The sequence below is a fragment of the Ranitomeya variabilis genome, chromosome 1 (genome assembly GCF_051348905.1).
Source record: "Ranitomeya variabilis isolate aRanVar5 chromosome 1, aRanVar5.hap1, whole genome shotgun sequence".
Taxonomy (NCBI): domain Eukaryota; kingdom Metazoa; phylum Chordata; class Amphibia; order Anura; family Dendrobatidae; genus Ranitomeya; species Ranitomeya variabilis.
In genome coordinates, this window is record NC_135232.1 from 314,570,192 (window position 1) to 314,582,500 (window position 12,309).

The 12,309-nt window shown below is 52.1% G+C and overlaps 1 protein-coding gene across 1 annotated transcript in view; it reads left to right on the forward strand.

Moving 5' to 3' along the window:
* The first annotated feature begins 190 nt into the window (after positions 1 to 190).
* The window catches only part of POLE (DNA polymerase epsilon, catalytic subunit), a 127,384-nt gene continuing 115,265 nt past the window's right edge, over positions 191 to 12,309 (forward strand). The window contains exon 1 of the mRNA XM_077297213.1: positions 191 to 342. Within this exon, the coding sequence (XP_077153328.1) occupies positions 278 to 342 (65 nt within the window). The 5' untranslated portion in view covers positions 191 to 277. The remainder of the gene's footprint in view (positions 343 to 12,309) is intronic.

The following is a 12,309-nucleotide window of genomic DNA, read 5'->3' on the forward strand; positions in this document are numbered from 1 at the left end:
CACGTGACCATGTGAGGAGGAGGAGATGTCATAAGGGGCGGGGCCTTCACATTGTAAACTCCAGAGTGACAAATCACAAAACAGGGTGCTGATTGGCTGTTACTTGGGTACCTGAGTTCTGATTGCTAGAGAGCTACGCGACAGACATTGCATGGAGGCAAACAGTGCTCTCCTCTGATTGGCTGTGAACAGTTAAGAGCCTTCCCTGAAGTAGGCGGAGCTTTAGCCTACAGCTGGCGGGAGTTGCTTAACGCGGGAAATACGGTGCGGTATCGGGATGGTGCTGCAGAACAGCGGGAAGCTTAGAAGCGGCGAATCGCGGGGTGACGGGGAGGGCCCGCAGTGAGTATGCGCAATACGGGGCTGGAGTGTTGTCTCCTCTGGCTGAAAACACAATTCAATATCTGGTAGTGAGTGACTACATAACGTACAATGTGAAAGCTGCCCACAGTGACCTGTAGGGGAGGGGGCACCTGCCTGGTATAACGCTGCCCATGATCAGGGTACATAGTGATCTATAGGAGAGGGGGCACCTGCCTGGTATAACGCTGCCCATTATCAGGGTACATAGTGATCTATAGGAGAGGGGGCACCTGCCTGGTATAGCGCTGCCCATTATCAGGGTACATAGTGATCTATAGGAGAGGGGGCACCTGCCGGGTATAACGCTGCCCATTATCAGGGTACATAGTGATCTATAGGAGAGGGGGCACCTGCCTGGTATAACGCTGCCCATTATCGGGGTACATAGTGATCTATAGGTGAGGGGGCACCTGCCTGGTATAACGCTGCCCATTATCGGGGTACATAGTGATCTATAGGAGAGGGGGCACCTGCCTGGTATAACGCTGCCCATTACCGGGGTACATAGTGATCTATAGGAGAGGGGGCACCTGCCTGGTATAACGCTGCCCATTATCGGGGTACATAGTGATCTATAGGAGAGGGGGCACCTGCCTGGTATAACGCTGCCCATTATCAGGGTACATAGTGATCTATAGGAGAGGGGGCATCTGCCTGGTATAACGCTGCCCATTATCGGGGTACACAGTGATCTATAGGTGAGGGGGCACCTGCCTGGTATAACGCTGCCCATTATCAGGGTACACAGTGACCTATAGGTGAGGGGGCACCTGCCGGGTATAACGCTGCCCATGATCAGGGTACATACTGATCTATAGGAGAGGGGGCACCTGCCTGGTGTAACGCTGCCCATTATCAGGGTACACAGTGATCTATAGGAGAGGGGGCACCTGCCTGGTATAACGCTGCCCATGATCAGGGTACATAGTGATCTATAGGAGAGGGGGCACCTGCCTGGTATAACGCTGCCCATTATCAGGGTACACCGTGACCTATAGGTGAGGGGGCACCTGCCGGGTATAACGCTGCCCATGATCAGGGTACATACTGATCTATAGGAGAGGGGGCACCTGCCTGGTGTAACGCTGCCCATTATCAGGGTACACAGTGATCTATAGGAGAGGGGGCACCTGCCTGGTATAACGCTGCCCATGATCAGGGTACATAGTGATCTATAGGAGAGGGGGCACCTGCCTGGTATAACGCTGCCCATTATCAGGGTACACAGTGACCTATAGGTGAGGGGGCACCTGCCTGGTATAACGCTGCCCATTATCGGGGTACATAGTGATCTATAGGAGAGGGGGCACCTGCCTGGTATAACGCTGCCCATTATCAGGGTACACAGTGACCTATAGGTGAGGGGGCACCTGCCTGGTATAACGCTGCCCATTATCGGGGTACACAGTGATCTATAGGAGAGGGGGCACCTGCCTGGTATAACGCTGCCCATTATCGGGGTACACAGTGACCTATAGGTGAGGGGGCACCTGCCTGGTATAACGCTGCCCATTATCGGGGTACACAGTGATCTATAGGAGAGGGGGCACCTGCCTGGTATAACGCTGCCCATTATCGGGGTACACAGTGACCTATAAGTGAGGGGGCACCTGCCGGGTATAACGCTGCCCATGATCAGGGTACATAGTGATCTATAGGAGAGGGGGCACCTGCCTGGTATAACGCTGCCCATTATCAGGGTACACAGTGACCTATAGGTGAGGGGGCACCTGCCTGGTATAACGCTGCCCATTATCGGGGTACATAGTGATCTATAGGAGAGGGGGCACCTGCCTGGTATAACGCTGCCCATTATCGGGGTACATAGTGATCTATAGGAGAGGGGGCACCTGCCTGGTATAACGCTGCCCGTTATCAGGGTACATAGTGATCTATAGGAGAGGGGGCACCTGCCTGGTATAACGCTGCCCATTATCAGGGTACATAGTGATCTATAGGAGAGGGGGCACCTGCCTGGTATAACGCTGCCCATTATCAGGGTACATAGTGATCTATAGGAGAGGGGGCATCTGCCTGGTATAACGCTGCCCATTATCGGGGTACACAGTGATCTATAGGTGAGGGGGCACCTGCCTGGTATAACGCTGCCCATTATCGGGGTACATAGTGATCTATAGGAGAGGGGGCACCTGCCTGGTGTAACGCTGCCCATTATCAGGGTACACAGTGATCTATAGGAGAGGGGGCACCTGCCTGGTATAACGCTGCCCATGATCAGGGTACATAGTGATCTATAGGAGAGGGGGCACCTGCCTGGTATAACGCTGCCCATTATCAGGGTACACAGTGACCTATAGGTGAGGGGGCACCTGCCTGGTATAACGCTGCCCATTATCGGGGTACACAGTGATCTATAGGAGAGGGGGCACCTGCCTGGTATAACGCTGCCCATTATCGGGGTACACAGTGACCTGTAGGAGAGGGGGCACCTGCCTGGTATATCGCTGCCCATTATCAGAGTACATAGTGATCTATAGGAGAGGGGGCACCTGCCTGGTATAACGCTGCCCATTATCAGGGTACACAGTGACCTGTAGGAGAGGGGGCACCTGCCTGGTATATCGCTGCCCATTATCAGAGTACATAGTGATCTATAGGAGAGGGGGCACCTGCCTGGTATAACGCTGCCCATTATCAGGGTACATAGTGATCTATAGGAGAGGGGGGCACCTGCCTGGTATATCGCTGCCCATGATCAGGGTATACAGTGACGTATAGGAGAGGGGGCACCTGCCTGGTATAACGCTGCCCATTATCAGGGTACATAGTGATCTATAGGAGAGGGGGCACCTGCCTGGTATAACGCTGCCCATTATCAGGGTACATAGTGATCTATAGGAGAGGGGGGCACCTGCCTGGTATATTGCTGCCCATGATCAGGGTACACAGTGACGTATAGGAGAGGGGGCACCTGCCTGGTATAACGCTGCCCATTATCAGGGTACATAGTGATCTATAGGAGAGGGGGGCACCTGCCTGGTATAACGCTGCCCATTATCAGGGTACATAGTGATCTATAGGAGAGGGGGCACCTGCCTGGTATAACGCTGCCCATTATCAGGGTACATAGTGATCTATAGGAGAGGGGGGCACCTGCCTGGTATATCGCTGCCCATGATCAGGGTACACAGTGACGTATAGGAGAGGGGGCACCAGCCTGGTATAACGCTGCCCATTATCAGGGTACATAGTGATCTATAGGAGAGGGGGGCACCTGCCTGGTATAACGCTGCCCATTATCAGGGTACATAGTGATCTATAGGAGAGGGGGCACCTGCCTGGTATAACGCTGCCCATTATCGGGGTACACAGTGACCTGTAGGAGAGGGGGAACCTGCCTGGTATAACGCTGCCCATTATCAGGGTACATAGTGATCTATAGGAGAGGGGGCACCTGCCTGGTATAACGCTGCCCATTATCAGGGTACACAGTGACCTGTAGGAGAGGGGGCACCTGCCTGGTATAACGCTGCCCATTATCGGGGTACACAGTGACCTGTAGGAGAGGGGGCACCTGCCTGGTATAACGCTGCCCATTATCGGGGTACACAGTGATCTATAGGAGAGGGGGCACCTGCCGGGTATAACGCTGCCCATTATCAGGGTACACAGTGATCTATAGGAGAGGGGGCACCTGCCTGGTATAGCGCTGCCCATTATCAGAATACATAGTGATCTATAGGAGAGGGGGCACCTGCCTGGTATAACGCTGCCCATTATCAGGGTACACAGTGATCTATAGGAGAGGGGGCACCTGCCTGGTATAACGCTGCCCATTATCAGAATACATAGTGATCTATAGGAGAGGGGGCACCTGCCTGGTATAACGCTGCCCATGATCAGGGTACACAGTGACGTATAGAAGAGGGGGCACCTGCCTGGTATAACGCTGCCCATTATCAGGGTACACAGTGACCTGTAGGAGAGGGGGCACCTGCCTGGTATAACGCTGCCCATTATCAGGGTACATAGTGATCTATAGGTGAGGGGGCACCTGCCTGGTATAACGCTGCCCATTATCAGGGTACATAGTGATCTATACGTGAGGGGACACCTGCCTGGTATAACGCTGCCCATTATCAGGGTACACAGTGACCTGTAGGAGAGGGGGCACCTGCCTGGTATAACGCTGCCCATTATCGGGGTACACAGTGACCTGTAGGAGAGGGGGCACCTGCCTGGTATAACGCTGCCCATTATCAGGGTACATAGTGATCTATAGGTGAGGGGGCACCTGCCTGGTAGAACGCTGCCCATTATCAGGGTACATAGTGATCTATAGGTGAGGGGGCACCTGCCTGGTATAACGCTGCCCATTATCAGGGTACACAGTGACCTGTAGGAGAGGGGGCACCTGCCTGGTATAACGCTGCCCATTATCGGGGTACACAGTGACCTGTAGGAGAGGGGGCACCTGCCTGGTATAACGCTGCCCATTATCGGGGTACACAGTGACCTATAGGAGAGGGGGCACGTGCCTGGTAGAACGCTGCCCATTATCAGGGTACATAGTGATCTATAGGTGAGGAGGCACCTGCCTGGTATAACGCTGCCCATTATCAGGGTACACAGTGACCTGTAAGAGAGGGGGCACCTGCCTGGTATAACGCTGCCCATTATCAGGGTACATAGTGATCTATAGGTGAGGGGGCACCTGCCTGGTATAACGCTGCCCATTATCAGGATACACAGTGACCTGTAGGAGAGGGGGCACCTGCCTGGTATAACGCTGCCCATTATCGGGGTACACCGTGATCTATAGGAGAGGGGGCACCTGCCGGGTATAACGCTGCCCATTATCAGGGTACATAGTGATCTATAGGTGAGGGGGCACCTGCCTGGTATAACGCTGCCCATTATCAGGATACACAGTGATCTATAGGAGAGGGGGCACCTGCCTGGTATAACGCTGCCCATTATCAGAATACATAGTGATCTATAGGAGAGGGGGCACCTGCCTGGTATAACGCTGCCCATTATCGGGGTACACAGTGACCTGTAGGAGAGGGGGCACCTGCCTGGTATAACGCTGCCCATTATCGGGGTACACAGTGATCTATAGGAGAGGGGGCACCTGCCTGGTATAACGCTGCCCATTATCAGAATACATAGTGATCTATAGGAGAGGGGGCACCTGCCTGGTATAACGCTGCCCATTATCGGGGTACACAGTGACCTGTAGGAGAGGGGGCACCTGCCTGGTATAACGCTGCCCATTATCGGGGTACACAGTGATCTATAGGAGAGGGGGCACCTGCCGGGTATAACGCTGCCCATTATCAGGGTACATAGTGATCTATAGGAGAGGGGGCACCTGCCTGGTATAACGCTGCCCATTATCGGGGTACACAGTGACCTGTAGGAGAGGGGGCACCTGCCTGGTATAACGCTGCCCATTATCGGGGTACACAGTGATCTATAGGAGAGGGGGCACCTGCCTGGTATAACGCTGCCCATTATCAGAATACATAGTGATCTATAGGAGAGGGGGCACCTGCCTGGTATAACGCTGCCCATTAACAGGGTACACAGTGACCTGTAGGAGAGGGGGCACCTGCCTGGTATAACGCTGCCCATTATCAGGGTACATAGTGATCTATAGGAGAGGGGGCACCTGCCTGGTACAACGCTGCCCATTATCAGGGTACATAGTGATCTATAGGTGAGGGGGCACCTGCCTGGTATAACGCTGCCCATTATCAGGGTACACAGTGACCTGTAGGAGAGGGGGCACCTGCCTGGTATACCGCTGCCCATTATCGGGGTACACAGTGATCTATAGGAGAGGGGGCACCAGCCTGGTATAACGCTGCCCATTATCAGAATACATAGTGATCTATAGGAGAGGGGGCACCTGCCTGGTATAACGCTGCCCATTATCGGGGTACACAGTGACCTGTAGGAGAGGGGGCACCTGCCTGGTATAACGCTGCCCATTATCGGGGTACACAGTGATCTATAGGAGAGGGGGCACCTGCCGGGTATAACGCTGCCCATTATCAGGGTACATAGTGATCTATAGGAGAGGGGGCACCTGCCTGGTATAACGCTGCCCATTATCGGGGTACACAGTGATCTATAGGAGAGGGGGCACCTGCCTGGTATAACGCTGCCCATTATCAGAATACATAGTGATCTATAGGAGAGGGGGCACCTGCCTGGTATAACGCTGCCCATGATCAGGGTACACAGTGACGTATAGGAGAGGGGGCACCAGCCTGGTATAACGCTGCCCATTATCAGGGTACATAGTGATCTATAGGAGAGGGGGCACCTGCCTGGAATAACGCTGCCCATTATCAGGGTACATAGTGATCTATAGGTGAGGGGGCACCTGCCTGGTATAACGCTGCCCATTATCAGGGTACACAGTGACCTGTAGGAGAGGGGGCACCTGCCTGGTATAACGCTGCCCATTATCAGGGTACATAGTGATCTATAGGAGAGGGGGCACCTGCCTGGTATAACGCTGCCCATTATCAGGGTACACAGTGACCTATAGGAGAGGGGGCACCTGCCTGGTAGAACGCTGCCCATTATCATGGTACATAGTGATCTATAGGTGAGGGGGCACCTGCCTGGTATAACGCTGCCCATTATCAGGGTACACAGTGACCTGTAAGAGAGGGGGCACCTGCCTGGTATAACGCTGCCCATTATCAGGGTACATAGTGATCTATAGGTGAGGGGGCACCTGCCTGGTATAGCGCTGCCCATTATCAGAATACATAGTGATCTATAGGAGAGGGGGCACCTGCCTGGTATAACGCTGCCCATTATCGGGGTACACAGTGACCTGTAGGAGAGGGGGCACCTGCCTGGTATAACGCTGCCCATTATCAGAATACATAGTGATCTATAGGAGAGGGGGCACCTGCCTGGTATAACGCTGCCCATTATCGGGGTACACAGTGACCTGTAGGAGAGGGGGCACCTGCCTGGTATAACGCTGCCCATTATCGGGGTACACAGTGATCTATAGGAGAGGGGGCACCTGCCGGGTATAACGCTGCCCATTATCAGGGTACATAGTGATCTATAGGAGAGGGGGCACCTGCCTGGTATAACGCTGCCCATTATCGGGGTACACAGTGACCTGTAGGAGAGGGGGCACCTGCCTGGTATAACGCTGCCCATTATCGGGGTACACAGTGACCTGTAGGAGAGGGGGCACCTGCCTGGTATAACGCTGCCCATTATCGGGGTACACAGTGATCTATAGGAGAGGGGGCACCTGCCGGGTATAACGCTGCCCATTATCAGGGTACATAGTGATCTATAGGAGAGGGGGCACCTGCCTGGTATAACGCTGCCCATTATCAGAATACATAGTGATCTATAGGAGAGGGGGCACCTGCCTGGTATAACGCTGCCCATGATCAGGGTACACAGTGACGTATAGGAGAGGGGGCACCTGCCTGGTATAACGCTGCCCATTATCAGGGTACACAGTGACCTGTAGGAGAGGGGGCACCTGCCTGGTATAACGCTGCCCATTATCAGGGTACATAGTGATCTATAGGAGAGGGGGCACTTGCCTGGTATAACGCTGCCCATTATCAGGGTACATAGTGATCTATAGGAGAGGGGGCACCTGCCTGGAATAACGCTGCCCATTATCAGGGTACATAGTGATCTATAGGTGAGGGGGCACCTGCCTGGTATAACGCTGCCCATTATCAGGGTACACAGTGACCTGTAGGAGAGGGGGCACCTGCCTGGTATAACGCTGCCCATTATCGGGGTACACAGTGACCTGTAGGAGAGGGGGCACCTGCCTGGTATAACGCTGCCCATTATCGGGGTACACAGTGACCTGTAGGAGAGGGGGCACCTGCCTGGTATAACGCTGCCCATTATCGGGGTACACAGTGATCTATAGGAGAGGGGGCACCTGCCTGGTATAACGCTGCCCATTATCAGAATACATAGTGATCTATAGGAGAGGGGGCACCTGCCTGGTATAACGCTGCCCATTATCGGGGTACACAGTGACCTGTAGGAGAGGGGGCACCTGCCTGGTATAACGCTGCCCATTATCGGGGTACATAGTGATCTATAGGAGAAGGGGCATCTGCCTGGTATAACGCTGCCCATTGTCAGGGTACATAGTGATCTATAGGAGAGGGGGCACCTGCCTGGTATAACGCTGCCCATTATCGGGGTACATAGTGATCTATAGGAGAGGGGGCACCAGCCTGGTATAACGCTGCCCATTATCAGGGTACATAGTGATCTATAGGAGAGGGGGCACCTGCCTGGTATAACGCTGCCCATTATCGGGGTACACAGTGACCTGTAGGAGAGGGGGCACCTGCCTGGTATAACGCTGCCCATTATCGGGGTACATAGTGATCTATAGGAGAAGGGGCACCTGCCTGGTATAACGCTGCCCATTATCGGGGTACATAGTGATCTATAGGAGAGGGGGCACCTGCCTGGTATAACGCTGCCCATTATCGGGGTACATAGTGATCTATAGGAGAGGGGGCATCTGCCTGGTATAACGCTGCCCATTGTCAGGGTACATAGTGATCTATAGGAGAGGAGGCACCTGCCTGGTATAACGCTGCCCATTATTGGGGTACACAGTGACCTGTAGGAGAGGGGGCACCTGCCTGGTATAACGCTGCCCATTATCGGGGTACACAGTGATCTATAGGAGAGGGGGCACCTGCCGGGTATAACGCTGCCCATTATCAGAATACATAGTGATCTATAGGAGAGGGGGCACCTGCCTGGTATAACGCTGCCCATTATCAGGGTACATAGTGATCTATAGGAGAGGGGGCACCTGCCTGGTATAACGCTGCCCATTATCAGGGTACATAGTGATCTATAGGAGAGGGGGCACCTGCCTGGTATAACGCTGCCCATTATCGGGGTACACAGTGACCTGTAAGAGAGGGGGCACCCGCCTGGTATAACGCTGCCCATTATCGGGGTACACAGTGACCTGTAGGAGAGGGGGCACCTGCCCGGTATAACGCTGCCCATTATCGGGGTACACAGTGATCTATAGGAGAGGGGGCACCTGCCTGGTATAACGCTGCCCATTATCGGGGTACATAGTGATCTATAGGAGAGGGGGCACCTGCCTGGTATAACGCTGCCCATTATCGGGGTACATAGTGATCTATAGGAGAGGGGGCATCTGCCTGGTATAACGCTGCCCATTATCAGGGTACATAGTGATCTATAGGAGAGGGGGCATCTGCCTGGTATAACGCTGCCCATGATCAGGGTACATAGTGATCTATAGGAGAGGGGGCATCTGCCTGGTATAACGCTGCCCATTATCAGGGTACATAGTGATCTATAGGAGAGGGGGCACCAGCCTGGTATAACGCTGCCCATTATCAGGGTACATAGTGATCTATAGGAGAGGGGGCACCTGCCTGGTATAACGCTGCCCATGATCAGGGTACACAGTGATCTATAGGAGAGGGGGCACCTGCCTGGTATAACGCTGCCCATTATCAGGGTACATAGTGATCTATAGGAGAGGGGGCACCAGCCTAGTATAACGCTGCCCATTATCAGGGTACATAGTGATCTATAGGAGAGGGGGCACCAGCCTGGTATAACGCTGCCCATTATCAGGGTACATAGTGATCTATAGGAGAGGGGGCACCTGCCTGGTATAACGCTGCCCATTATCGGGGTACACAGTGACCTGTAGGAGAGGGGGTACCTTCCTGGTATAACGCTGCCCTTTATTGGGGTACACAGTGACCTGTAGGAGAGGGGGCACCTGCCTGGTATAACGCTGCCCTTTATTGGGGTACACAGTGACCTGTAGGAGAGGGGGCACCTGCCTGGTATAACGCTGCCCATTATCAGGGTACATAGTGATCTATAGGTGAGGGGGCACCAGCCTGGTATAACGCTGCCCATTATCAGGGTACATAGTGATCTATAGGAGAGGGGGCATCTGCCTGGTATAACGCTGCCCATTATCAGGGTACATAGTGATCTATAGGAGAGGGGGCATCTGCCTGGTATAACGCTGCCCATGATCAGGGTACATAGTGATCTATAGGAGAGGGGGCATCTGCCTGGTATAACGCTGCCCATTATCAGGGTACATAGTGATCTATAGGAGAGGGGGCACCAGCCTGGTATAACGCTGCCCATTATCAGGGTACATAGTGATCTATAGGAGAGGGGGCACCTGCCTGGTATAACGCTGCCCATGATCAGGGTACACAGTGATCTATAGGAGAGGGGGCACCTGCCTGGTATAACGCTGCCCATTATCAGGGTACATAGTGATCTATAGGAGAGGGGGCACCAGCCTAGTATAACGCTGCCCATTATCAGGGTACATAGTGATCTATAGGAGAGGGGGCACCAGCCTGGTATAACGCTGCCCATTATCAGGGTACATAGTGATCTATAGGAGAGGGGGCACCTGCCTGGTATAACGCTGCCCATTATCGGGGTACACAGTGACCTGTAGGAGAGGGGGTACCTTCCTGGTATAACGCTGCCCTTTATTGGGGTACACAGTGACCTGTAGGAGAGGGGGCACCTGCCTGGTATAACGCTGCCCTTTATTGGGGTACACAGTGACCTGTAGGAGAGGGGGCACCTGCCTGGTATAACGCTGCCCTTTATTGGGGTACACAGTGACCTGTAGGAGAGGGGGCACCTGCTTGGTATAACACTGCCCATAATCAGGGTAGACAGTGACCTCTAGTAGAGGGGGCGCCTGCCTGGTATAACTTTTTCCATGACCTATGGGAAAGATGTCAATGGTCTGTATTACACTGCCCATGATCATGATACACAGCGGCCTATTGTAGAGTGGCAGTGTTTATACTAGGCTGGTGCCACTTCTGGGTCATTCCATGTTAACTTCCGTTACCTTCACAAGCCAAAAACTGGCTACAGACTGTTCTTTGAAGGCAGGCACAAAAAGGAGTGAATGTATATTGTACGCACAGTTTGATTTTTCAACAATAAAATTAAATACAAAATACAGTGTTATTGGTAACTTACGTTACAAAGAAGGAAAGGCAATTATCCTTCTTGAGTCAGCCAAATTTTCTGTTCTGGTAAACAGGGAAGAATCACTATTTTTATTGTATTAAAACACCATAGTCCCAGCAACTTTAAAAAATGTATTTTAACCTCTCAAGTTAAAAGCAACAGTTTTTATTACAAGAAATATAGATAACTTATGTTACCGCACAGTATAGTAACTTTCGTTACTAAGCTGATGGTAACTTACGTTACAATATGTTACCATCCATTGGATTAAACTTATTGTAAGGTAAGTTACCATCATCTTTGTAACGTAAGCTACCATGGAATGACCCTTCGGCTGATCATTTATTTTTCGGATATTTGCTGTCCAGGCCATATAGCACAGTGACTACACTTCGGCTTATGTCTGTGTAACATGGCACGTGGTGGTAGTCATGGGCGATGTACAATACAGACCAAAAGTATGGACACACCTTCTCATTTAAAGATTTTTCTGTATTTTCATGACTATGAAAATTGTAAATTCACACTGAAGGCATCCAAACTATGAATTAACACATGTGGAATTATATACTTAAAAATGCCAAGAGTGTGCAAAGCAGTCATCAAAGCAAAAGGTGGCTACTTTGAAGAACCTAGAATATAAGACATAATTTCAATTGTTTAACACATTTTTGTTAAGTATATAATTCCACATGTGTTAATTCATAGTCTTGATGTCTTCAGTGTGAATGTACTATTTTCATAGTCATGAAAGGGTCCTGGCTGGGTGTGTGGACATTTTGCTGTGGGGGTGCTACTCCCTTGCAGGCTGCATGTTACCAATGACTTTGGTTTACCAGGACCAGATGTTGAAGACTTCAATGAGGGAGACCAGCAGTCAAAAATAAACTATTTACTTATCGATAACTTTGTGGGAATTACGTATATTAG